Genomic DNA, 27761 nt, shown 5'->3' on the forward strand with positions numbered 1-27761 from the left:
GAAGAGAAGAGAAGAGAAGAGAAGAGAAGAGAAGAGAAAGAGAGAGGAAACTGGTATCTTTTCAGTACTTACTCTAAGCAGAGGAACATAATGTGAGCTCCCTGGCACAAGCATAACTAAATACAGAAATGGCTCATTGACACAGCATCATTAGGAAATGAACTGATTCACATAAATAACCTCATTGATAAATATGTATTTTTTAACACAGCAAATAAAAGTGAGCGTGTTTTTTATACTAGAAGAAAATAATTTTTAAATGCATTGAAGTCTTTCATAAAACAGAAAGAAAAAAACAAATTTATCAAAACCCCAAAAATATTTTAAAATATGCTCATGAATAGTAAGGGAAGGTATTTTTTAAAGTAAAATAATGTCATTTTATTTTAATATAAATATCTCTATTTATATTTGTATTTATGTTTTTGAACTTCTAAAATGTTAAAAATGTAATGTTAAAATGTGGAAAGATTAGAGGATTTTTATTCTACCATCTTTTGTCATGTATTTTCTAATCTTTCTACAATAAAATGCTTAAGTCACACAGTAAAAATATCATTTTTAAGTAGGGCTACACTAGCTGTTTTATCTCGGTATGATAGTCTGCTGAGTTCAAGCTTCACATCTCTTGTCCTAGGAAACTCAGACACAGCAAAATGAGCAAGTTCTTTCAGCTCAGCCATCTGGAGCGTTCTACTGTCAGAGTTCTCAGCACTTGGGTGAAGTAGGAGGAGGGTTAGAAGTTCAAAGTCATCCTCAAGCTGCAAGGAGTATTTGAGGCCAGAGGGGCTTATATGAGAACTGAGATACTGCTCGAAAAATAAAAGAAGGAAGTGGAGAGGAAGGGAAGGAAAAGAGAGGGGGAAAAGGGAAGAGAGAAGGGAAGAAAAGAGAGTCCCCCCCCAAACCCCAGGCAGATTAATCTCTTTTTAGTTAAAATATAATTACATATTTTCCCACTTCCCTGTCCTCCCTTTAATCTCTCCCATAATACCCACTTGATCTCTCTCAAATTAATAACCTTCATCTTACAATTATAAGAATTTTAATGGGCTTTAAATTCTTTGTGAACATCATTTTAATCCTGCCCCATAGATATAGATGTAAAGATATAGGTAAATAATTATTTCTAAATACATAATTACAACTTGCTCAGTCAATATAAGGCTACATATATACATATGCATACATTTATGTATATACATACACATATGTATATGTATATATGTGTGTGTGTGTGTGATATATACCTGTTTCAAGGCTGGCTGCGTGTAACTGAATACACACTTAGGATATTGGAGAACTTTACCATGGGAAGAACATTCCTCTTTTTAAAGGCATTTCATAGTTGCCTGTTGTTCTTTGTCTAGGATTAGAGCATATGAGACTTCCACCTTCTGTGTTGGCAGGTCTATATCCTTGTTCAGGTCTTGTTTAGGAAACCATGTTGCTGAAGTCAAGTTACTCTTTAGGATTAAGAAAAAAGGCAACAAACTACTTAGAGCATTTAGTAATTTATTACACATCTAACCCAACAAATTTTGACAGAATCATTTTGAGTGTGTGTGTGTGTGTGTGTGTGTGTGTGTGTATTGTTTGAAAGAACATGACTCCCAAAGGGAGTGGCACTATTATTAGGAGATGTGACATTGGTGAAGTAGGTATGACCTTATTGGTGGAAGTGTATCACTGTGGAGGTGGGCTGTGAGGTCTCACATATGCTCAAGTCATGCCCAGTAAGACAGACCTCTTCCTTTTACCAGTGAACCAAGATGTAAGAATTCTGAGAGCCTTCTCTAGCACCACAGCTGCCTGCATGCTACCTTGCTTGCCACCATGATGATAATGGAATAAACTTCTGGACTACAAGCAATCCACCCCAATTAAATATTTTCCTTTATAAGAGTTGCTGTAGTCATAGTGTCTCTTCACAGCAATAGAAACCCTAAACGTTGTGTAATATTACTTTAAGCAAAGATGTGTTACATTTGTTTACACTGTATTTGTCTAATTATGTAAAGATGTGTTGCTGTTGCACCTTGACTGCCTAAGGCACCTTATTGGTCTAATACACAGCTGAATAGCCAATAGCTAGGCAGGAGAGGGATAGGTGGGGCTGGTGGGTAGAGAGAGTAAGAGGAGGAGGAAGCTAGGTTGGGGAGAACGAAGAGAATGAAGAAGAAAGAGAGGGAGATGCTCAGGGTCAGTCAGGCAGCCGCCAGCCAATCAGACATGGAGTAGGGCACGCAGAATGAAAGAAAGGTAAAAGCACAGAGGCAAAACACAGGTTAAGAGAAAGAGATTAAATTAAGTTGTAAGAGCTAGTGGGAAAAGCTTAAGCTAAGGCCAAGCATTCATAACTAATAATCAGTCTCTGTGTCATGATTTGGGAACTGGTTGGTAGCCCAAAAGAAAGTCTGATACATATTATATATGTATATATGTATATAATACATATTATATATGTATATATGTATAATATGTATATATACATATTATATACATACATGATTATAGAATGTTTATATAATTATATGATGTATTAATATATTAATATATTAGGGTTTGGGCTATAGTATTACTATATATATACATACATACATACATATGTGGAATACACTATGAATTAATTCTGACTGTTTTATTCAAATGACTGTTGTCAATAATTAAGACTATATGGTCATATATATAAAATCTCTTGGTGTGCATGGGTATATGGGTAAGGGTGGGGTAGAGCGTTGGGTGTGTAGAAACATGGAGGGGAAGAGAAAAGGAAGAAAAAAGAAAGAGAAACAGAAGAGGAAGGAAACAAAAAGGGTGACAAACAAGACTCCAATAGGATTTCCCTCAGCAAGCCTGTCTGAGAAGCTATGCTGTGGCTCACAGTTTCATGACTGCATGCTTCATCAACATGGAACGTGGCAGCAAGACTGTATCCAGGTGAATGACTTGCTCCTTCCGCTATTGGACACTTCAACTCTTATGAGGGGAACTGTTTCTGTCTCCTGATTGATTTTCACTGGGAGACAAGGCAACAGCACCCAGAGAGCACGCTCAATGACAAATGTTTACTGAGATACAGAGGAGCCATAAAATTCCTTCCATATGCTGTCATAGAAGACACAATATAACTATAGAAAAAATTATTTTGCCCATAAATTTTTGGTGACCCTAATGGCTCGAAACATTCTGAAAGTTTTCTTCAAATGATTGTTGTTAATAACAGATTAAAAGTTGAAAGATCATCTCAGAGGTATATTACAATTTTTTCCTAAGTAAAAAGTAATAGACACTCATTGTAAAAACAAAAAAATGTCTAAAACTATAAACAGTAGCTGAGTGCATAAAATGTACCCACAATTCACCACCAAGAGATAAAGACTACTAAAATAGTTTGATGTATTTCATTCCATTCGTGCTTATTGTCTTTATATTTATACATTTATACATAAAATCGTGCTGTTATAGGCATTTGTATCCTGCCTCTTTTTTGACTTATTATAATATAGGCATTTTATTGGTCATTAAAATTCTTTGTAAACACTGTTTTTAATAGTTGCATAAATGTTCTATTGTAAGGATATGCCATAATTTCACCCAACTGCTTGCTCGTTCTTGGACACTTAAGATGCTTCCACCTTATTTTTTCCTTCTAATACATGGAAATCTTAAAAATCCTTTTCATGAGAAAGCAAGTTTATTTCCTTGGCAAATGAGCTCTCCAGAACACAGTCAGTGGTGGCATCTCAGCATCCTGGAGGCACCACAAGGCTCAGGTTCCACCAGAAGAGGCCATTTATCGTCCCTTCCTGGAATAATTCATTTTAATTTAAACTTCCCATTCCTAGCCCCTTCCTCTCATATGTGTTTTCCATCTCATATAATTCCAAACACTCACTTTTCTGACAGGTGGCATTTAATTTGTCTGTCGGTCCAAAGCTCTTCTGTCCGTTGTTACACATGGAAGGGGAAGCCCGACTTACAATCCTCCCCATACGGAACCCTCCCTTCTTGTCAGTGAGAATGAGTTTCTCTTTTTCAAGCTCCATTCTTGGCTAGTCTTTAAGATGTTCTCAGAGAGGAAGTCTACTTCTGGGGTTCTCAGTTCTCTTGAGGTGTCTGTCTCCAGAGGGAAGAGAGGTCCCATAAAGAATGGCACCCATGTCTCCCATAGAAAGGACCATTTACACAGAAGTCATGCCAGAGCATAGATGCTGTCTTACCTGGGGCAATAGAGGAAGCTGCTAAGCTTTAAAGTAATTAAAGTAGCCACAGCAAGAAGCAAGCCTATTAATAATGAGGGCTACACACACACACACACACACACACACACACACACACACACACGGAAATATTCATGAGCATATTTAATTTGAAGGCCAAAGACTTTGGAAAGTTAGGAACTGCAGGTGACTTTCCTTGACCTACGAGTTGATCAGAGCCCAAACATCTGTAGATCTATCACTAATGCATTCTAAATTAAATATAAAACATTTTGTTAAGGTCAAAATATGGATTCCACAAGAAAAACAGGATAAAATTTATGAAAAGATGAGGTTGGAAAGTCCCTGAGGCACACAACAATGAAGACTTTTCATGTCCTCTTCTGTTGACATTGAAACCGGTGAAGGGCTACAGTTGGCTGGTCCTGGCCAGGCCACTTCATCCTTCAGAAGACCCACAGGTTGTCTGGAATCAGGCACATACAGAGTAACCAAAGTTGACCCAAAGTTCATTCTCAGTGCACTGTAACTAAAGTTACACTGAAAAATTTCTAAACTGTAGAATTATGAACTTGGGGCCCTTCTGCTCTTCTCCCTAGATAATGCCTTATCAATAACCAGAGGTCCATTACAAATGTGATGAGTGTTGTTCAGAAGAAATGGATAAAATAATATGTAAAGTTCATGCTTGGATTTCTGGCGTGGAGACCCATTAGATGTCAACCAAGTCTGGTTCTTCTAACTAGAAGCTACTCAATAGAATCAAAATAGCACTGGTTCCTAATGAATCTACGAATCTCTACATTCTGATCATGATGGGAACTTTACTAAGTGATAAGATCCAAATTCTATTCTTGACAGTATAAGTTATAAAATATTGGAATATTGCATAAAATAATCTTGCGATTAAGCTCTTTCATTTTCTTTAGAAAACCTCTTGCTTCATAGCAGCAAATATTCAGACTTTAAATAAATAGAAGTAGAAAGTTTCTTAAAGCAACTTCACATTTCATAAACAAATTCTTTCCAAATAAGCAAATTTTTAAAAAATTCTAAGTAACTGTTTGAAAAACAGTACAGGGTAAAATTGTCTAACACTGGCAGAGGGCAAACTATCTAAAGTTCAATTATTTTGGATCCTAAAACAATAATATGGTACATAATATGCCCACAAGTGTTTAGAGAGCCATTCCAAAACCAAAAACCTGTTTTTTTTTTCAGTAAATTTAAAGATTTTCATAACAAATGTAACAAAATCTATGATGAGACTCAATCTAGGTCTTGTTACCTACTTAGTTTGTGTCCAATAAAAACAACACAACAAAAGTAGCTAATAATGTTTGTAGCCTTTACAATGTTGGTATTTTGGGTAAAGGATGCTGAAACCGCTTTTCTTTTGAATATATACTGTCTAGTAAACGGGGACAGTGTCTACATTTAAGGGAAACAAATTAGAAATATTGTTCTCTTTTTCACAATAGCTAGGGAATGGAAAGAACCTAACGTCCTTCAGAGATTGAATGCAATGAAACTGTGGTACATGTTCACAATGCAACACTACTTAGTTACAAGTAAAAATGAAATTGTGATTCTTGCAGGGAAAGAGTTTTAGCAGAAAATATTGTATTTATGTCATAACCCAGACCCAGAAAGACAAACATTGCATGTTCTCACTCCTTTATAGCTCCTGATTCAAAATCTTCAGATCTGTATGGATCGTCTGGAATAACCACAAAACCTGGGCAGTAAAGAGAAACCATTTTGAGGGAGCCTACAGAGAGGAAAAGTAGGATACAGATAATATTAAGGGAAAATGACAAAAATGGGTATGGGGTCTTTAACTGGGAATAAGACAGGAAGGTTGGTACAGAAGGAAAGGGAGGGAGGATGGACAAATAACACTAAAATTATATTAAAAAAACCTTTAAGGATTTATATTCTTTTATATTTACCTAAAATCACATTAGTACAAGTGAGTATATGTTTATATATATAATTTATATTATATATAAATATATGATTTAATAATATATAATATTATATATTTAATAATCTATTATATAATCCATTGTACACATATACACATATATAACATCAATATCTTTTATAAAGTTGTGATATTTGGGGTGATAAAGCTCTCCTCAAGGGCCACAGGCTATCTAACAAAGACCCAAGCACCAAGCTAGGCATGAAAAACCTCCTTTTGAGTTGTTTATTAGGAGAGTCCAAGAGACACCCAAACAATGCAACCTACTGTGTTGCCCTTAGTTGCTCCCAGGGGTTAAAGGTAAGCCCCTATTCTGATGACACCATGCACTTTGAGCACAAGACTCAGAAGATTTGAGCTGGATCCGACCCGAGAGCCTCCCTGGGGACCAGCTTTCAGAACAGCAGAAGGTGCTATGGAAGTTGCCAAGACAGAGAAACAACGGTATCCTTTCTTAGCTGTGATGCTTATGAACTACAATGACCAGTATGCGAGAGAGCCCTAAAGGCGCAACAGTGGCACTCATATCCTGGTGGTCACCAAGAACTCTCCAAATGGACTTGAGGCCTGATCAGTAGGATAAAAACGATGCCTGGTACTGGAAAACTAACCAACTACCCAGAGTTAGATCCTAATAGGAGAACCCACTACTGCCACCTTAGACATAATTCGTAACTGCATTCTAAATACTGTTCTTATACCCACAGATATGTGTATCTGTCATCCTTCATCAAAGAAACTTCTCTTTGAAGCAGATAGCAACTATGACAGAAAACTACAACTGGTCAAAATGCAGAGATGAACTGATTGCGGGATGCCCAGGTCTAACAGATAGAGCCACAATGCAATTCCTGCACGTAAGTCTCCGGGAACATTGAGACAGAGAGGGAAGAAAGACCGTAAGAGCCAGAGGACCGGGATGTCTGTTGAGAGATTATATTTCATAGAAATGACAAGGCAGTTACACCCAGGATACCATGATACCCAATGATATGGCTGCCTAAATAACATCTGACTACACATTTCAAGAAATCATGGTGGTATGTACCATACATACATACTTAATTATTTAAGTGTTTAGTGATCGATGTAAGGATGTGGGGAGATTGAAAGGGTGGTGTATTTTTGTGAGAATGTGAAATGGTACAGGTACAATGAGAAACAGCTCGGGTTTCATCAAAGGCTAGCAGTAGAGCTACTGCCTGATCTAGCAATCCAGTTTTTGGTCCTGCATCCAGGAGAGTTGAAAGTGAACTGAAAGCAGGACATGGAAGAGATTCTTACATGCCCCCCTTCACAGCAGCACTGCTCCTGATAACCAGCAGTTGTAAGGAACCCAGATGTTCATCCATAGTTGATAGGGACAAATATGGTAAATGTGAGAGAATACAATATAGCTTGGAAAAAAAAGGAAAGCAATCTTACCACATGCTACAACGTGGATGAGCCACTAGATGTAAGGCTATAAGAATAACCAATCAGAAAGAGATAACCACTCTAACTCCATTTATGTGGAGCTAAATTCATGAAAATAGAAGCTCAGATGGTGGCTGTCAGAGACTGAGAGAAGACAGAACTCAAGTATAGAGTTTAAAGTGTAGATCACCATTTGCAGCATGACTTGGGTCTAAAAGCTGGCTGTAGTGGTCTGAATAAGAATATCCCCTAGAGACTCACATATTTGAATGCTTAGTCCTGGAATATAGGAACTATTGCTGAAGGATTAGGAGGTATGGCCTTGTTGGAGGAGGTGTGTCACTGGGAGTGGGCTTTAAGGTTTCAAAAGTCTCAGTCCCAAACTCTGCCTGTGCCCATAATTCAGACGTGAACTGTCAGCTGCTGCCTCAGTGCCATGCCTGCCTGCTGCCATGCCCCACCCCACGGTGTGCAAGGACTAACCCTCGGAAACTGTAAGCAAACTCCTAACTAAGTTCTTCCTTTTCACAGTGTTTTGTCATAGCAATAACTAAAAGACAGTGACTAAGAAGAAGAAAGACACACAGAGAAAGAGAGAGAGAGACAGAGAACAGAGAGACAGAGACAGAGGATAGAGTTAGGTTCAGGGAGTTCAGGCACTCTGATGGAGATTCACCAAGAGCAACACCAGCAACCCAGAACCTCATTGTGTTTACCTTATACATCTGAATCAAGAAGGTAAGTTTCCTATATACAGCTGAATAAGGAGGCGGGTTGATGGTATACAGCTGCATGAGGAGGAAGGTTTTACCAGATTTGGGTGGGGTCTCTGTAGGGGAGCAGTATCAGGCTGCAGTCATCCCAGAGGAGGAAGCTGTGATTGATGGATTTTGCATACACTGTCAACATTCACGTTCACATGAAAAGAGAGTTCTGCTCTCCCTCTAGCCTCACCTAGGAAGGCTTTGCTATTTCCATGGACACTGGGGTCCTTAGTATGCCCATGCAGACAAGCCCCACTTGCACAGGGCTTCCTCCATGGCCTGCAGGGAAGTTCTCCTTCCGGAGGATGAAAACTGTCTCACAATGATACAGAGAGTCAGCACCAACATAAATTACATGTTCTCCAAGCCAAAACAGATTCCAAAATCAACTAATGAGACTGTGCCATATAAGTGCCCTTTGGATGTGAGAAACTTAAATCTACCCTCATCGGCCTCCATTACCAACACTTAGAACCTTCTGGACAAGCATTAAAGGCTCCAAAACAGAACATTGGGAAATGCATCACAATCTGTGAGCAAAACCCATCGTAATTTCTTCCGGAAAGAGCCACACAAACACTCCCCTTCATTCTTCAGTCTCATAAATGCATAGAAAACACGCAGTTTCTAGGGAATGATAAGTAACCCCCTACTCTCAGCTATTACTATTTCCGTATCATCTATGTGTTTAATATTGCCAACCTCAATGTTACAGGCAAACCGTAGCATACAAATTGTCTTCGACACCAAGACACTACGAAGTCTTACTGCTTTCTAGCATGGTTTACTTGGGTGAAGCTCTGAGGTCCACTGGCATTAACCATCACTCCCTTCCAGCTCCAGCTCTCCACAGAAGTCAAATAATATTCTCCTTCTGTGCCCTGTTGATACGGCTCCATTATTATCAATGAGAAAAGTTCTTTAGAGAAGAATTGGTACCATGTGTTTGTAATCCCAATGCTAAAGGGGCAAAACCCAAAGTACCTGCCGACCCCTGGACAGTCAGCCTATGCTGTAGAATATTATTTTAACAATGTGAACATGTGCTACATTTATTTATGCTACAGAATATTAGTTTTACTGTATAAAAAATAATACATTTGTTTTGCTGCATTTGTTTAATGATACAAAGATATGAGTTTAATTATGTAAAAATCTGTTGCATTCGTTTCACCTTCCCTGCCTAAGCCACCTGATTGGTCTAAGAAAGATCTGAATGGCTAACATCTAGGCAGGGCTAGCAGGGGGAGAGAATAGTTAGAAAGAGAAATAGAGGCTCAGAAAAGAAAAAGGGAAGAATGAGAGGAGGAGGAGAGGACTAGGGACATGCCCGGGGCCAGAAGCCAAGCAGATGCCCGTGAGACAGACAAGGAGAAGCAGTGAAAGTAAGATAAACAGAAGTAGGAAAGGTAATAAGCCCTGCGGCAAAAGGTAAATAAACAGGTTAATTTAAGTTAAAAGAACCAGCCAGGCACAAGCCTAAGCTAGCTCATGTATTCGAAACTAATAATAAGTCTCTGGGTCATGATTTGGGAGCTGGTTGATGGCCCCCCAAAATAGTCTGGTACAAGCCTCACCGAATCAGTAAGTAAGGGACCAAGGGGAGAGCCTATTTGAACAACTAAGGAGACTAGTAACAGAGGAACAATCTCACAGTCTCTATGCGCATATGTATGGAAGTGCTCCTCCTGAAGGGGGCAGGGAAGGGGAAGGTAGACAAGAGGAGTGAAGAGCAGATGAGAGAAGGGGCCCAGATGTAATGTATCTTTGAAGATCCTAGCACCTTGTATTCAGGCAAGAAAAGAGTCACAGAATGCACTCTGAGGAGCCTGAAAGAAAGCAACACAACACCCTACTGTGGAACGTGTCTACCAACTAGAGGGAATCCCTCAGTTGTTCAATGAAGCAAAGAAAAGAATGTTTAGAGCCTTTGCAACCACCTCTGGGTCATTAGAATAGAACATAAACTCTCTGGTCCCTTAAATTTTAATGAACCTGAACCTTTTAAAGGTGGCAGCTAGAGCAAGTTTAGCAGGGAAACAATTAAAATGTTAATGGGACCTCTCCTGTAAATAGATTTATGAAAGTCGGAGAATGCTGACAGAGTTGTTTCCTGGCTCACACTTCTTAACTGTCAGTTGAATTCAAGCAAAATTTGCTTTTTAAGAAATGCGGAGCCCACATCTGTATGATATAACGGCTGGTGCCTACTGTGGTTCCTATATCAAAATTCACTCCCGTAGTGCATAATAGCCCTAAAGCTACTCTGCTATCACATAATTGGCCAGTGTGCGTTGAGAGTTGAGTGCCTACTTGTTTTCTTGTGCATTTAGTATTGCAGCATATTTAATGGAAGTCTGAGTTCGTTTTCGCTCATCCCAATACATAGAGAGTTCAAAAGTTCAGAAGATAGGAAGTGCTTCTCAGCATAAGCTGTGAAATGCATTGGAAAATAAATTTCTGATGTCATGATACATCCCCAGTTTATTCATGCTGAGAATTGTTTTCTTATCTTTTGGACTTTGACAACTAGGCTAACCAAAATTTGTTTGAACTCCATAAATACGTAATAAAATTTGACTACTATTTTATTATCATCAACTTCTTTCCAGCTCACACTGAGGCATGTTGACAAATAAAACCATACATATTTATGGTGTGTAGTGTGATGATTTGAAAACAGCGTTTACTGTGAAATGACCGCCACAGTCATCCACCATCCCACCAAGTCCCACTGTGTGCATGTGTGTGACAGTCATCCACCATCCCACCTAGTCCCACTGTGTGCATGTGTGTGACAGTCATCCACCATCCCACCTAGTCCCACTGTGTGCATGTGTGTGACAGTCATCCACCTTCTCACCTAGTCCCACTGTGTGCATGTGTGTGACAGTCATCCACCATCCCACCTAGTCCCACTGTGTGCATGTGTGTGACAGTCATCCACCATCCCACCTAGTCCCACTGTGTGCATGTGTGTGACAGTCATCCACCATCCCACTAAGTCCCACTGTGTGCACATGTATGACACAGTCATCCACCATCCAACCTAGTCCCACTGTGTGCATGTGTATGACAGTCATCCACCATCTCACCTAGTCCCACTGTGTGCATGTGTGTGACAGTCATCCACCATCTCACCTAGTCCCACTGTGTGCATGTGTATGACAGTCATCCACCATCTCACCTAGTCCCACTGTGTGCATGTGTGTGACAGTCATCCACCATCTCACCTAGTCCCACTGTGTGCATGTGTGTGACAGTCATCACCATCTCACCTAGTCCCACTGTGTGCATGTGTGTAACAGTCATCCACTATCCCACCTAGTCCCACTGTGTGCATGTGTATGACAGTCATCCACCATCTCACCTAGTCCCACTGTGTGCATGTGTGTGACACAGTCATCCACCATCTCACCTAGTCCCACTGTGTGCATGTGTGTGACAGCCATCCACCATCTCACCTAGTCCCACTGTGTGCATGTGTGTGACAGTCATCCACCATCTCACCTAGTCCCACTGTGTGCACATGTGTGACACAGTCATCCACCATCCCACCTAGTCCCACTGTGTGCATGTGTATGACAGTCATCCACCATCTCACCTAGTCCCACTGTGTGCATGTGTGTGACAGTCATCACCATCTCACCTAGTCCTACTGTGTGCATGTATGTAACAGTCATCCACTATCCCACCTAGTCCCACTGTGTGCATGTGTATGACAGTCATCCACCATCTCACCTAGTCCCACTGTATGCATGTGTGTGACACAGTCATCCACCATCTCACCTAGTCCCACTGTGTGCATGTGTATGACAGTCATCCACCATCTCACCTAGTCCCACTGTGTGCATGTGTATGACAGTCATCCACCATCTCACCTAGTCCCACTGTGTGCACGTGTATGACAGTCATCCACCATCTCACCTAGTCCCACTGTGTGCATGTGTATGACAGTCATCCACCATCTCACCTAGTCCCACTGTGTGCATGTGTGTGACAGTCATCCACCATCTCACCTAGTCCCACTGTGTGCATGTGTGTGACAGTCATCCACCATCTCACCTAGTCCCACTGTGTGCATGTGTGTGACAGTCATCCACCATCTCACCTAGTCCCACTGTGTGCATGTGTGTAACAGTCATCCACTATCCCACCTAGTCCCACTGTGTGCATGTGTGTGACACAGTCATCCACCATCTCAGCTAGTCCCACTGTGTGCATGTGTGTGACAGTCATCCACCATCTCACCTAGTCCCACTGTGTGCACATGTGTGACACAGTCATCCACCATCCCACCTAGTCCCACTGTGTGCATGTGTGACAGTCATCCACCATCTCACCTAGTACCACTGTGTGCATGTGTGTGACAGTCATCACCATCTCACCTAGTCCTACTGTGTGCATGTGTGTAACAGTCATCCACTATCCCACCTAGTCCCACTGTGTGCATGTGTATGACAGTCATCCACCATCTCACCTAGTCCCACTGTATGCATGTGTGTGACACAGTCATCCACCATCTCACCTAGTCCCACTGTGTGCATGTGTATGACAGTCATCCACCATCTCACCTAGTCCCACTGTGTACACGTGTATGACAGTCATCCACCATCTCACCTAGTCCCACTGTATGCATGTGTGTGACAGTCATCCACCATCCCACTATGTCCCACTGTGTGCACATGTGTGACACAGTCATCCACCATCTCACCTAGTCCCACTGTGTGCACATGTATGACAGTCATCCACCATCTCACCTAGTCCCACTGTGTGCATGTGTGTGACAGTCATCCACCATCTCACCTAGTCCCACTGTGTGCATGTGTATGACAGTCATCCATCATCTCACCTAGTCCCACTGTGTGCACGTGTGTGAAACATGACATGAACTATCCACTCCAAGTGCACAGTATGGTTTTCTCAGCCACACACACCTAGCTGTACAACTCTTCATGAACCACATCCTTCGCAGTGTGACAATACACGTGGGATTGGCAGCTATGAGTCCAGAAGCAAAAACTATTCAAATGGGTTGATTTTTACCAATCAGCTTCCACACACTAAATCGTGGAAGCAGTTTTCTTCATAATTCAAAAAAACGAGAGCTAAACTCTCCTGGGACTGCCTCCTTCCCTCAAGAGCAAAATGCACTAAAGCTCAGAATTACTGTCAATTCCTAATTAACCGTATCAATGAGCAGAAACATTAAACACCACTGAAAACTGTCCACTGCAGAGTGACAGAAAACATTTTCCAGATCATAAGTTGACAAGCCACGTAATTTATACACAAAGAATTGATTCGCAGAGCTGCCTAGAAGCGTCCTTAAAAATCCCAAGCATGTCCTCATTGCCACGTGGCTAGGGAACAGAGTTGTAGGGTTTGTTGCTGTTGTTGTTCACACAAGTGAGAACTCTCCAGGCATCTGCAACAAACACAAATGTCAGTTATCACTGTTGAGACAGACAGCTGTATCATTAATCCCCATCCCCACATCCTGAAACATTCCTGAAATGGATAACTTTTATGCTGGACATTAGCTCTTTCCTGAAAGAGATGGAGGAGGCCCTGAAGTTCATCTATAACAAAGGCTCCAGGCCCGTAGGTTATGCAGTGCAGTTAGGAACCTTGGGATGTGCCAGTGAGAAGAAAATTGCATGCACATAGGGATAAAGATAAAGACACTAGTAACTATGTGGTCCCCAGAGGTGTGTCCCATTCACAGCTTCTAACACCTTACCCTGCACGTTCTTCCCACTTACTTTAGGGAATGTTCATCTAGCCCCATCCTAGCTCACCTTCCAGTGAAAAATGGTGATTTCCAGAACTTCCTCTAGTGACTTTGGCTTCTTCCTTTCTAATATCAGCAATGCTCTCCCCTAATTCCTTCATGGTATCTAAATATCTTATAATAATTCATACTGATAAGTCTCCTTGAGACATTCTCACCTACCTGATCATCTCTGCAGACCCAGGAGAACAACTTGATGGTTATGGGCTGACGAGTTCTGCTGGAGTAGTAGGAAGTCACTCTCTTTGCTGAAATGTCTAACCAGGGGACTAATGGACTTTGAATAATGGCAGATAGAGGGTGAACGCCTAGTCAAGCAACATGCAAGGAAGGATGCTCTACTGGAGCATCTCCTCCTAGTCACCATGGCCAAAAATGATGCCTGTGGGAAGAGCCTTCTCTGCTGGATCAATGGGCTTCCTCTGGGTCTGTGGGGCAGCTCTGAGTCTCATTTTCCAAGAGTGGCACTCACTGTCTGTTTTCCAAGTTCCCACTTTATACAACTTCTCTGGGGCCTTCTGCAGCCTTCTCAATAATTTAGCTCCCTCTGTATGTTCCTTTCCCCCTGCCTTCTCTGTCTGTCAGAATGCCTGGTTTTCCATTTTTGCTGACACTGTCTCCTCATCTGCCTCTCCTGTGGGTCCTGTCCAGACCACACTCCCGACTCCTCTCCTCAGATCTTCTCCAGGAGCCCACAAGTGGGACCTCGGGGCACACACTGACCCATATACGCATGCTAGAATACCTCTTCTCCCATAATTTCCTCCCTCCTTGTGTTCCCAGTGCTCGAGTTTCCTAAAAGTCTTTCTCCCTCAGCTCTCACTCGCACTGGCTTCTCTTGATGCTAGTCCTTCCAGTCTGCACCTATCATCTTCCGCTGTATTTCCTGGTTTCAACATCACCTGCTTCTCCCTAGACTGGATACAGAAGTTCCCAATGGGACTCCCTTTCCCTGGATTCATTCCCAAACCATCATCACTCAAGATGCAAATGTGACCAGATTAGCCTTCTGTTTTGAGTTCATGCCGTCTTGGCTATGGAACTAAGAAGCTGAGGTTGACAGCACTTCAGAATAAATGTTTACTTAGAATGAATGACACTGGTGCCCAGATGTCCCACAGCAGTGTGCAAAGCCTTCCTGAGCTGTCCCATCTGAGCTGACCTAGACTCCTCCTTTGCTTTGTTCTGTACAGCTTCACTGTCCTAGATGTACTATGGGAAAATGAGTTATCTTATAGTTTTTATAAGAGAAGCTCTTGCCTACATTTCTTCTTCTCGTCCATTCACACAACCATTACCATCAGCGCCTTTCACCCACCACACCTTTACCCAGAAGCCCGTGAGGGATAATGAGCCCTCCAAGCCTTCTCAAAAGCCCTGCCCTCTCTCTTCTTCCCAGTTGGGCTGGAAGCTATGTGGGTAGCCTTGATAGGTCAGTTTGTGTCCCCCAGATCTTACTTGACTCTGAACAAACGCTTGTTGAACAAACTAGTTAGAGCAGATAAACCAACCACATATAAAGGAATCAAGTGAGTGATTTGATTTCAGTATCAAAGAAAAGAAAAAAAGGCAAGCAAATGACCAACCCTAGAGCAGACAGGAGCTCCAGGGTAAGCTCACTAAATCCATTCTCATCTAGTCCCAGTATGAACATGCTCAAAATCAAAGGGCTGGATTCAATGGAGAAAAAAACTAGGCTTACACCTGAGTCAAATGTGTGCTGCTAGGATACGGAAGAAAAACATTAGGAGTGCTCAGAATGGCTTTTCCAGGTCTCTAGTACTTCATTAAAGCTTAGATGGTGTAGCCATGTGGATGGGTGTAGCTCAGTGGGGGAACACCTGCCTCCCTCGCCTACGCCTACATAAAAAGGAAGCCCTGGACTCCAGTCCTGGAACTAAAATAATAAGAATAAAAATTAATTAATTCCATGACAGCTTGCTCACCTTCTGGAGGGGTGTTTATACAATAAACCTCCTCAGAAGAAGGCTGGAAGATCTCCTGCTGGAGCTGGGGGCAGAGTTCTCCTGAGCGTTAGAACAAAGGCTGCTTTCCCCTCAGCAAGGGTTTGCAGGTTTGCAAACAGGCTCCGCAGGCCTGAGGTGCTCCTAAGTTGCAAGCTTCTCAGTTTCCACTCTGTGTGCTGCATCCTTCTGGGATGCTCCTCGGGGTACCCAAGAAACTGAGGGGAGGTTAGTAGTTACAGACACCCAGCTTGGGCTGTCTGCACTGACTGAAGGACTGCGAGAGAATCTGCCGCGGATGAGGAATTTATCCTCTCTCCATAGTTAAATGCTTCCGTGGACTAACTGGCTACCTTGGGAGCAAAGTAAAATCACAGACCTTTCCTAAGTGGACCAAAGAGAAATCTAAAACACAAAATTCCAAAAGACACGTGTTTAATAAATGTTAGTGAAATTGAATCAGGAATCGGAACAAAAGTCCTTGAGTACAGTAAGGTAATTGGGGGCCCCAATTTTAGATCCAGCCTAGTATCAAGTCCTAACTCTTTCTGAATTAGCTGTATGACCTTTCTGTGGATCTTCTTATCCTTATACGTAATTTTTCAGAAAAATCTAACTTCTTTGAATATCAGCTTCTTTTTCATAAAATATACACTCTACAGTCATCTTCTGATATGTTTTTTTGTGGGGACTAAGAGAGCTAAAATACATAAGAACATAATTTGTTCCTGAAACATACTAAATACCTAAGAGCTTTACAATAATCGATTTTTAATGAAAGAAACAGTTACTAGAGACTCACTTTTATGACATGTATATATACATATATATTACATATTTCACATATATATATATAAATGAAAGTAGGGGAACATACGCATTTGTTAGCATATATGTACTATATACACACATTTATTCCTCATTCCAATATTGAAAGAGAATGAAACCTTTCATTAACAATATGACTGGGACTGGAGATCATTATGTTAATGAAATAATCCAGGACAGAAATCCAGACATGACCGGACCCTGGTTTCATAGACATTTCCCGTACTACGGTGATAGCCCAAGCTAAGGCCGGAGGGTGGTGTGCAGTAGACAAGAAGTTCTAAGTACACACAGAAGGATCGAAACATTCTTTTCTATTGCTTCATAGAGAGAGTGGACATAGGCACAGAGGAGCCTCTGAGCGACTGAACTCCTGCACAGATCTGTGCTTCAACATGAGCACGGACTCTTGAGGACTCCAAAACCAATTGGCCCATAGTACATTGGCAAAGCCATTCCTCATATGAGCCAGGTTTAGAGGATGGAAAGACTTCCGCAGGAAGATCCAGGATGAGTGTTTATAAACAACCAGGCGATGTGTCCACAGATGGGACAACTGCAGCTTCCTCCCCCGGGGATGTTTCCAGCCTGAGATGGCTGCCTACAGAGATCTCCTCCCTCAACTAGCCAACTCCTCCACCCTGTGTTGGACCCTAATAAACAGGAGGAGTTCCAGATTGTGGTGGTAGTGGTTAGAGAATCCCACATAAGCCCACTTTAGTGTGTGTCCCTGTGTATCTGTCTTTTCTAAATTCCCTTGCCACCCCAGTCAGGGTTCTGGGACCCAAGGTGTGTATGTAGGTCACGGCAAGTGTAGATTATGATAATATATATAAACACTATCTTTTAAAAAAGACAGGCAATGTCTGAGGAATGATATTCAAGGTTGACCTCGGGCAGGTACATGCAAACTAGCACATATTTTTGCACACAAACACATGCATACATGCACATACACACAAAAACACACACTTATGGTGAATGGCTAAAGACATAGATAGGCTTATCTGAATTTAAACATCACACAATGTACACAGGAGTCAAATATCCCACAGTGGTCCTCAAGTATACACAATATGTACCGATTAAAGCAAATCTAATTTTAAAATTAAATTATATACAATACAAATATATTATATTACAAAAATTTAAAGTATATGAAAGACCATGAGCTGACCATAATGCTGTGTGTGGACAGGCAGCCAGCTGGGCTACATACAAAAACAGAAATACGAACTGCACAAAGGGTATTTCAGTGCTGCTGTTTATAGGATTTGGCAACTGACAAAAATATAAAACTTAAATTACTCATAAGTTGCCATAGAAAAGGAGTTGTTACAATCATGGTACCTTAAACTCATAAATACCAAGAAAATAAATTAGAAGAAAAGTAATTTTAAAAAATGTTTTCAGGCTTAATAAAGTAGAAGATAGGCAAAGTACCCAAAAAGGTAGGAGGCAGAGATGAGGAGAGATGGCCTGTGGCATTCTGAGCTGAATCCCACAGAGATGATCAGTATCTAGCTCAAAATGCAAGTCTGTAGTTCTACAAAGCCTGCAGCTAGCTGTAGAGATAGAGGCCATATCAAAACAGAGTGCATGATGGGAGCCTGTAGGAGGGAAGGCAGGAGAAAGGATATGACGGGGGAGGAGGGAAGCTGCAGATGACACTGGGAATACATATGAACAGGCCAAAGTAAAGCTATAGAAAAGAAGCAATAGAAAGAACTAGCAATGTCACACGCTACAGAAAGTGAGGAGAGAGTGTATTCAAAGAAGACAGGCTCTGAGAAGGATCAACAGCAGAAGGGAACCGGAAGAATTGAATAAATTGATAAATTATTAAAAAAAAAATCACGTTCTGGGAGGATGGCTCAGTGGAAAATTGGACCTGAGTTCAGGCCCCATCATCACAAAAGGCAGCAGAAAGTAGTTCATGCCTGTAACCCTGGCTCCCACGAGGAAGAAACAGGAGGGTCCCTGGGGCTTACTGACCAGTCACATAACCTAAACTATGAGTTCCAGTTTGGATGAGATATCTTGTTTCAAATCACAAAAAGAAACAAACAAATAAAAAGAAAAAAACTCAGACAGTTCTGATGAATGGACTAGAATAGAGGAACAGGAGATAAACATACAAAACTATGCCCACATAATTTTTGACAAAGGGGACAAAAACATATATTAGAATTATCAACCTGTTCTAAAATGATATACACAAAACTGGATATTTATCTACAAAAGAATTAAACTGAGTTAGCATCTTTCACCTTGTAGAAAAAAAATCAATCATAATGGATTAAATATCTTAGTTTAAAACCTGAAATACTGAAACTTCTAGATGAAAATATAGGGAACATTTTTGAAGGCTCTGGAGTAGGCCAGAACTGTCTGAACAGAACTTTAGGAGTGCAGAATTAGCACCAGTCCTCAACAGATGGGATACATGGAATTAAAATCCCTCTGTTCACTAAAGGACACCATCATGCGAGCACAGAGCCCACAGAATGGGAGGAAATCATTCTTCAGAGGAGAATTAATACATGTTACAAATAACGGCAGAAAGTAGATACCAAGGAAGTAAAACTGCCAATCAGCAAATGGTCTAACGAACTGGGCACACAGCTTGGGGGGGGGGGGGCAGGGGGAATCATACCATAAGTGACCAACAACTGTTTTTAAATGTATTTCACATTCCTAGACATGAAGGAAAAGCAAACTAAACTTATTTAGAGATACAAGGAAAAACTTCATTCACTGCTAGGAGGAGAAAAATTAATACATTTTAGTTAGGGCTCCTATTGCTGTGATGACATGAAGAGGAGAGGGTTTGTCTGGCTTACACTTCCCCATCATAGTCCATCACTAAAGGAAATCAGGATAGGAACTCAAACACAGCAGGAACTTGGAGGCAGGAACTGATGCGGTCATCATAGAGGAATGTTGCTTACTGGATTGCTCCACAGTGCTTGCTCAGTCTGCTTTCTTATAGAGCTCAAGACCACCAGCCTCGGTATGGCACTGCCCACAATTGGTTGGGCTCTTCCTGTCAGTCACTAATTGAGAAAATGCCCTGCAGGCTTGCCCGCAGCTGGATCTTATGGAGACATTTTCTTAATTGAAGTTCCCTTCTCTCAAATAACTTTATCTAGTGTCAAGTTGACATTAAAACTATCCAGGAAACCATCCATGTGAAAATTAGTATGGGTTTCCTCAAAAATTAAAAACAGAACTACCATATGACCCAGCTGTTCTATTGCTGGGCACACACCTAGGGGACTCTGCATCTTAGTTAGGATTTTCTATTGCTGTGGAGGGACACTATGACCAAGACAACTCTAATAAATGAAATGAAATGAAAACATTTAATTGAGGGGGCAGGTTTACAGTTCCAGAGGTTCAGACCATTAGCGTCATGACTACACGTGGGCAGATCCAGTGCTGGAGCTGAGAGCCCTTGACTCAGAGACAACAGGAAGTCACTTGACTCACTGGGTGATATTCCAAGCATAGGAAACCTAAAAGCCCACGCCCACAGAGTCACACTCCTTCAACAAAGCCATACCTCCTATGAGTGCCACTCCCTCTGTGGGCCATTTCCTTTCAAACTCCCACACCTCACCTACCATAGAGCTAGTTACACATTCATATTTATTGTTTCTGTAATTTCTGCAGCAAGGAAATAGAGCCAACTTTCATGTAATCAACAGATAACTAGGTAATAAAAATCTGGTACATGTTCTAAATGGAATATTACTCAGCTGTTAAGAAAAATGAAATAACTAAATTTAAAAAAAAAAGATGGATTTAGAGAGTGTGACATTAAGTGAGGTTACCCAATATCAGAAAGAAGGAAAAGAATGTTCTGTTGCATATGCAGATCCTAGCCTACACCTGTATATACATGTGTGTATGTACAATTGTGGTTACAATACAAAAGAAGGAGAGGTTTTAGGTGTTGAGGGAGGACAGGATACAAAGGGCAGACACACAAGTCATGAATGGGATACAAAACAATTATTTCAAGTTTTAGCTCTGTTGTATGTTTTTCTTTGTTTACTGGTGGAAAAGTGCATAAACATGTAATTGATAGTGAAATTTTAAAACCCTAAGTGAAGCCCCACAGCTTCAGAATGGGCATTCTAACTGTATGGATATCCAATGAGACACATAGAGCTTGAGACAGGGCAAATGCTTGAGTGACTGTTAACTTATCCCTGTAGTGTTTATTATTCGTGAATTCATCATAATAACATGATTCTTATTTTTTCTTAATTAAGATGCCGAATGATAGGAGATACCTAAAGTTATCCTCTGGGCTGCACACTCACGAGCATGCATGTAGACACACAAAGAAAGAGAGAAGAAAGTAAGAGAGCGAGGGAGGAAGAAAGGAGAAATGGGAAAAGAGGGAGAGAGGAAAAGATGGAGAAAGAGGAGAACAACAGGGAAGAATGATAGTGAAGTGTTAATAAGCTGTCATTAAGCCATAAGAGATAAGGCAAAGCAGCAGGGTCAAGACAGGTCAGCAGACAAGGCAGACTACAAACAGAAAGTAGAAAATATTTGTGAATGGAAAAGAAATAGCACAAGTGAAAAAAGCCACAAATAAAGATGAGGGGATGTAGAGAAAACACACCAGGAAGCTCTGAAGCATCAAAATAAGAGTGCCATGGACAGGAGTGCGGGACAACAGAAAAAAACAGTTAAACAAGGGGAACTGGAACAGAGGACAGGAACCACATGCAAATGTACACAATTCTAATGTTATCAATAAGGCATGGATTGCTAAAGCTGGGGCCAGCTACATAGACAGAGAGAACTATTGCTGGATGTAGTTTACATCCGGTAGAAAGATCAGAGCGGGTATAGTTTAAACATAGTGAATTGAGGTGAAAATGGTGAAGGAACCACCAGGGAGCATGGTTGAAAGCGTAAGTCACAAACAATCCCACACCAGTTTGGAATTATGATTAATAGAATGGTTATTTATTTAAAGGGGAAAAACTTACAGATCACCATCCCAGACAACAGCCCTCTGTGCAATCAGGAAGAAAGCCTAGTCCCTGGAAGCTGAGCCGGGGAAGTCAGAGAGCTAGCCTGAGGGAAGTGGCCACTTTTTTAAAAGGAGAGAGACCACGCCCCAATGGGCTGGTATCTTAGCAGCTATTGGCTGGGGGAGCAAGGAGCAGAAAGAGCTCCCCGCAACACACGGTGAACAGAAACAGGGCTCCAGAGACAAGAATCAAAGGTGACCCCGCTACTCCCCAGCCATGAAACTTCAGCCAGGTTCTAAATTCCTTGAGTTCCCTACCCCTCCAATTTTGGCTCCAGGTTTCCACATCAGCTGTAGAAGCCTGGACCACATTTCTGCACAGGTCTGTAGTAGGGAGAGATTGTATTATGGTCTGTACCTGAAGGGTCCTCTCGGAAGGTTTATCTGAATGGCAATGCTCAGCAGTGAACCTTTAGAGAAGTGATTGGCACCTGAGGACAATGACTTAGTCAATAGCTAAATCCCTGCTAAAATCCCAACTTAATAGCATCAATGGGAGGTGATGGTCTAGTTGAAGAGAACAAGCATAGGGCACACCCTGGAAAGATATAGCTAATCCACACCCTAGCTCACCCCCCCCCACTTCCTGTCCTCACTAAGGTGGGCGACTTTGCTCTACCACACTGTTAGCCATGGTGTTCTGTCTCATTCAGCCCACAAACAGCAAAACAATCCAATCATGGCTGGAAAACTCAGACACAGGGAAACTCTTCTTCCTTTACTATCTATATAGGCATTTTTTTTTCACCACACAGCAAAGGCTCCAACACATGTGAATGCAGTCTATCTGCCGTGCTTTGAATTCTCTGTCAGATCAGCCTATGTAAGATGCCCATATTAGAGCACAGATTTGGAACGTCCCCTATAGTTTAGGAGACTCTTTGGTTGAACATTGACCTTACCCTCTTAAAGTCTCCCCTCCCAGGTGTTAGACAAACATAAGTATCCCAAGTTCTAAGATCACAGGCAGCTAGTTCTATCCTAATTCAGTGCTGATCTCTACAACACCTCCATGTTGGGGGATATTCAATCACATTTTGAACCCCAAGTTTGCATTTCAATTAAATAAACCTAACGTTAGGTCAGGAGGCTGAGTTAGAAACTATTTGATAGAAAGTAATCAAAGAGCATCAGAGGGCATCTGGAAGAGACAGACAGATACACTGGAAGTAATAGGGTGAAGCTTTTTCTGTTTTGGAGTGGAGGGGCATGCATCTTGGGAGACATATGCTATGGAGATGCGGGGAGTCGGGCATACAGAATAAAAGAAAAGTAAGAAGCCATATGGTAAATGTAGATTAATACAAGCAGGTTAAGTTATAATAGCTACTGGAACAAGCTTAATCTAAGGCCAACCTCTCATAATTCATACGAAGTCTCCATGTCATTATTTGGAAGCTGGCTGGCAGGGCAGACAAAGACTCATTACATCTCCATGTTCACTGTTTTCATCTCATTATTAAGCAAGTGTTCCCAAAAGCACATCACAAAGTTTTAATATAACAACTGATCATTTACCCTTTGACGCCTTTGGATTGAGTTTGTTTACCCCTCCAATTTAATCCTGTGTAAAACATGTACAGAGTACCATTAACATAAGTAAAGTCACCAACACCCTCTTATCAAAATGTCATCACCTTGTGGCTCACACCTGTAATTCTAGTATTCATGAGGCTGAAGCAGGAGGATTGCTGAGAGTTCAAGGCCAGCCAAGTCTATAGCATGGTATAGTCTACCAAACTAACACAAAGCCTTAAGGCCACCACTAAGCAGCAGTCAGGAATTTCTCATGCAGAGTCTTAAGTAGGCAGAGAAAATTCAGAACTTCCACAAGTATTGTGGAACAATTAGCACGCAAAAGGAGCACTGATGCCCACAGAACCCAGAGCAGGTGCAACCCAGAAGAGGTGCCCAAAGCATTTTGACATCCCCTAGGTTGAAAATATCGGCATCAATCCTACTGAGAAGACATGGGGAAATTGAAACAAACTTAAAAAACAGCATAAGCCTGAATGCTCTGGAATAGTTCAACCCCAACTCTGGAACTAGGAATGGCGTGGTGGCAGAGGCCTGCTGGTAATCTGTACTGGGGGCAGGGTGGAGGTAGCAGGATCAGGAGTTCAAGGACACTTTTCAGCTCACAGTGGGTGCGATCAAGTCTAGCGAGGGCTGCCTGTGGCACCTTGTCAAAAACAGAAAGAAAATGAAGAAGAAAGGATAGGAAGAACCCAAGTATCTGGGTTCAGACCTGGTGGTGCAAATCTCAACTCAGCCAAGCCTCTTCCCATTGAAAGCCCTGCCAGTCTTACTTGCCATGGGATGGGTAAATGCAAAGGAGCTAGAAGCCACCTGCTGTCTAAGTAAGAACGCAAGGGAGTTAACCCACTAGTTGTGGTTTGTGATTTCTACTCACACAATGATGCCACAGTGGAGGGCTGACTTTCTCCATCAGCCAACATCAGTCACCCGAAGTTTCCAAACCGTGATCAAACAAAATCATCAGGTGGGTCGATCATCACAAGAGTCGGAAAATCCATGGCACAAAGCTTTTGCCTCATTAATAAATTTTCTAAATGAGTTTCCCTTCTAAGACATGCAATCATGAATGTAACAAGTCTGTCATTCTGACTTTTGGTTAGTTGCCCCTGTGTTCACTCTTTGTCCTCCTTAACAAGGGGCACCCAACTCTTTGCTGCACTGATGACTGGGAAGTGTGGGTCGGTAGGATGGCATACTTTCATTACAATCTTTACCTCATCCGCAGGCTGTCTCCACCAGTGATTGACTGCAGAGGTCCCTAACAATCTCCGGGAGAATTCTCTCACATTTAACAAATAGGCAGGTGTGTGACAGCCAAGTCCTGTATGTGACTGTGTTCTACACGCCAAGAATTGCAAAGAAACCTGGCAGTAGATCCTACTGCAGTTCCTGATGAATGAACTCCAGCACAGAGAGGACCACAAACAAACATGACTGGATTTCTCCTCCCCTAAAGTACTCAAAGTCAGAGTGATTTTAGCAATTCCTTGATAAACATGTCCTTATTAAATCTTCCAAGAATTTGTATTGGTTTTAATATTTGACTTCATCTCATCTGATATGTAAATGAGTTACAATTCTTTTTTTTTCAATTGCAGGGTCATCATTCTAGACCAAAGAGTCGACAATGAAAAGAGAGGAATACTCTCATATAAAAGTGGGGTGTGTCTTCCCACTGGGGTCACTCAGTCCAGTGTTTATGGGTGAGTGAGACAAGGCAACCCAGGGCTCACTATAACAGTGATAACAACGAAAGCAAGTTTGCTCTAAAGTATTGTAAGACAAAGGCTTTCATACGCACAGGCTGATGTTTCCTGGGATAACCAGAAGAGTTTAAATTCACTTCTTCAAAGTAAACAATGCAAATCTATGTCAAAAGTCACAGTAATTCCTCAAATTTCAGAATACACATTTAGGCACTACATAGTCAAAGTTGTGAAACAGAATGACACCCTAGCTCTGTTCCTAGTTCATGACCCGAGCAGTAACCAGACAGCAGACTGAATTTCACAGAGAATGAAATATTGAAAGGTAACGTGAACCCCAAACGGTGTTTTTCTTACCGGAAGAAGCGAAGCTAGGAAAAGGTATGCGTGCCTTTGGGTTATTTCTCCCAACCACTTTTTCTATTATATAATATTTCAGAAAAGCAAAGAAGAGGGAATGCAGAAACGTCCAAAGGACTTTGCAGTCTGCCCGAGAGCAGAACAGGGAAAGCTGAGTGGGACCCGGCTTTCTCCAGCAGACTAATGTAAAGAAGACCTGGCAGAAACTTCTTGAGCCAGTTAAGTAGACCAGGCTACTAGACTTCTCCGAACTCCTCCCAGCGCGCCACATGGTGACCAAGAACAAGACATTTCCCTGTGTTACCCACTAATGCAGGAGGAATCCCTCCTGTGCCCCTTCCTCCTAAGTGTTGGATTAACCACCCAAGTGCCTCTCCCTGCCGCTGACACATGCATTGCTGGTTCTCGCCTCTCTCATCAGATCTTTGAAATAGTCCATTCTTTGGACTTCATCATACCTCCCATAAAGGGGGAGGGGTGATGTGCAGAAACGCATTGAATTAAAAAAAAATGTCAAGGTAGTTCCCTTTCAACGGGATTTAGCGTAAAAGCCTGTGGGAAGTGGACAGTTACTCCCCAATATGAAATACATACACTCAAACTCTGGCGGGGGTCGGGGTCTGACAGGTGCTTGGAAAATATCAGGTTGGAAGCATTGCATCTTCAGTGGCAGTAGTTGTGCTGGGCGGGGAGGGGGCGCTGCCTAAGGTCTAGTGTGTGTTAAGGTTCCCGCCCCGTACCCAGTCAATGACATCCTCAAGTTCTCATGCCCAGTGCCTGACAGCACCGCATCCCTCCATCGCTTCCCCTAGAGACCTGGTCTCTTCCTCTGCCATGGTGTCGCGCGGGTAGGGCGGGGGCACATGGAACTACGAAGCTGTCCGCAAGCTTTCCGGAGCTGCGGGCTCCACTTACATGCCGGGCTGGAGCTGCAGGGCGCTTCCTGGCGGCCAGTGATAGGCGGCCCAGACGCAGAAGCACCAGAACCACAGTGGGGAAGTCATCTCCTTGAGGCTGAGACGGTAGGGACACCGCCCCAACTGCGCGCGGTGCGCCGCTCAGGATCTGCAAGTCCGAATCCCGCGCAGAAGTTGGGCTCGCCAGGCAGAAGTTGCAAGTGCCGGGCTCGCTCTCGAGGACCGCGACGTGCGTCTCGCAGCGGAGGGCGCGGCAGCAGCTCGACCCCAGCAGGCGACTCAGGCAACAAGCGAGCGCGTGCTAGTAGTGGCCGGCCAAGCCAACCCCAGGAGCTGTAGCCCAAGAGCTGCACAGCCCCTGCATTGCTGGAGACAACTGGAGACCAGCGAGCCCAGCGGTCCTGCAGCCCCTGCAGTCCTGGTGCCATGGCAACGCGCTCGCCGCCCTCTGGCCCCAACCCCTCCGGAGCGCTTAAAGAGACAGCCCCCTGGCCACCACGCGCTCCTTGCGCTGCAGGGCGGTCCCCGCCCCCACGCCCTCTTCACCCTCTCTCCCCCAAGAAGCGACGGGCGGTGGCTGGGGAAGCATCTGGCACCTCACATCGTGTTCTTCCACCAATAATCCACACAACTCTACTCCCAGCCTCTTCCTCCAAAGCCTTTGAGCATCCTCCGCCCCAAACCAGCAAAGATGCTAAGCAGTGCCGGCTTTCCCCCCTCCAACACCAACCTGCTTAGGACCAACCAGCTGCGCCTCTGCCACCAGCGGAGAGCAAAAGCAAGCTGACTTTTTTATTCCCTCTCGCTCAGCTCCCTCCCACCTGAAGGCTGTGAGGACAGTCTGAGCACAGATCTGGGGGAGGTAAGCTTGAAGTGGGGAAGGAATTGCAATTGACCGAGTGCAGTCTGCTGCCAAATTGACAGTTGCTGTACACATCGCTGGCGCGTCCAGAAGTCCTGGATATTCAAAATGAGATAATCTCCCTCCGCTGTATTTGGCCACCACCTCACTCATTTTAGGCACCAAGTTTTAAGAGGCGCCGCCGACTCTTTGGAGTCATCTTCTCCAAATCTAGTCTCTTCTTCCTTCAAACCAGCTCCAACTCCCTAAAATCCGCAAAGCAACCTCCAGTTGCTAGCCCCTATGGTCCTTCCAGAAGAGAACAGCGTTTGCTGGAATCAGGGAGCTTAGGCTGTGGTATTGGCC

At 42.7% G+C, this 27761-nt stretch overlaps 1 protein-coding gene across 11 annotated transcripts in view; it reads right to left on the reverse strand.

Annotated features, from left to right (window-relative positions):
- Positions 1-27219, reverse strand: part of LOC121452851 (EGF-like and EMI domain-containing protein 1) — a 687333-nt gene extending 660114 nt beyond the window's left edge. For all 11 annotated transcript variants that reach the window (XM_041659186.1, XM_041659185.1, XM_041659189.1 and 8 more), the window contains exon 1: positions 26553-27219. In XM_041659186.1, the coding sequence (XP_041515120.1) occupies positions 26553-26641 (89 nt within the window). In that variant the 5' untranslated portion in view covers positions 26642-27219. The remainder of the gene's footprint in view (positions 1-26552) is intronic.
- Between the last annotated feature and the right edge of the window lie 542 nt (positions 27220-27761).

The sequence above is a fragment of the Microtus oregoni genome, unplaced genomic scaffold (assembly GCF_018167655.1).
Source record: "Microtus oregoni isolate MIOR12 unplaced genomic scaffold, Mior012 000010F_ref0000083, whole genome shotgun sequence".
NCBI classification, from domain to species: domain Eukaryota; kingdom Metazoa; phylum Chordata; class Mammalia; order Rodentia; family Cricetidae; genus Microtus; species Microtus oregoni.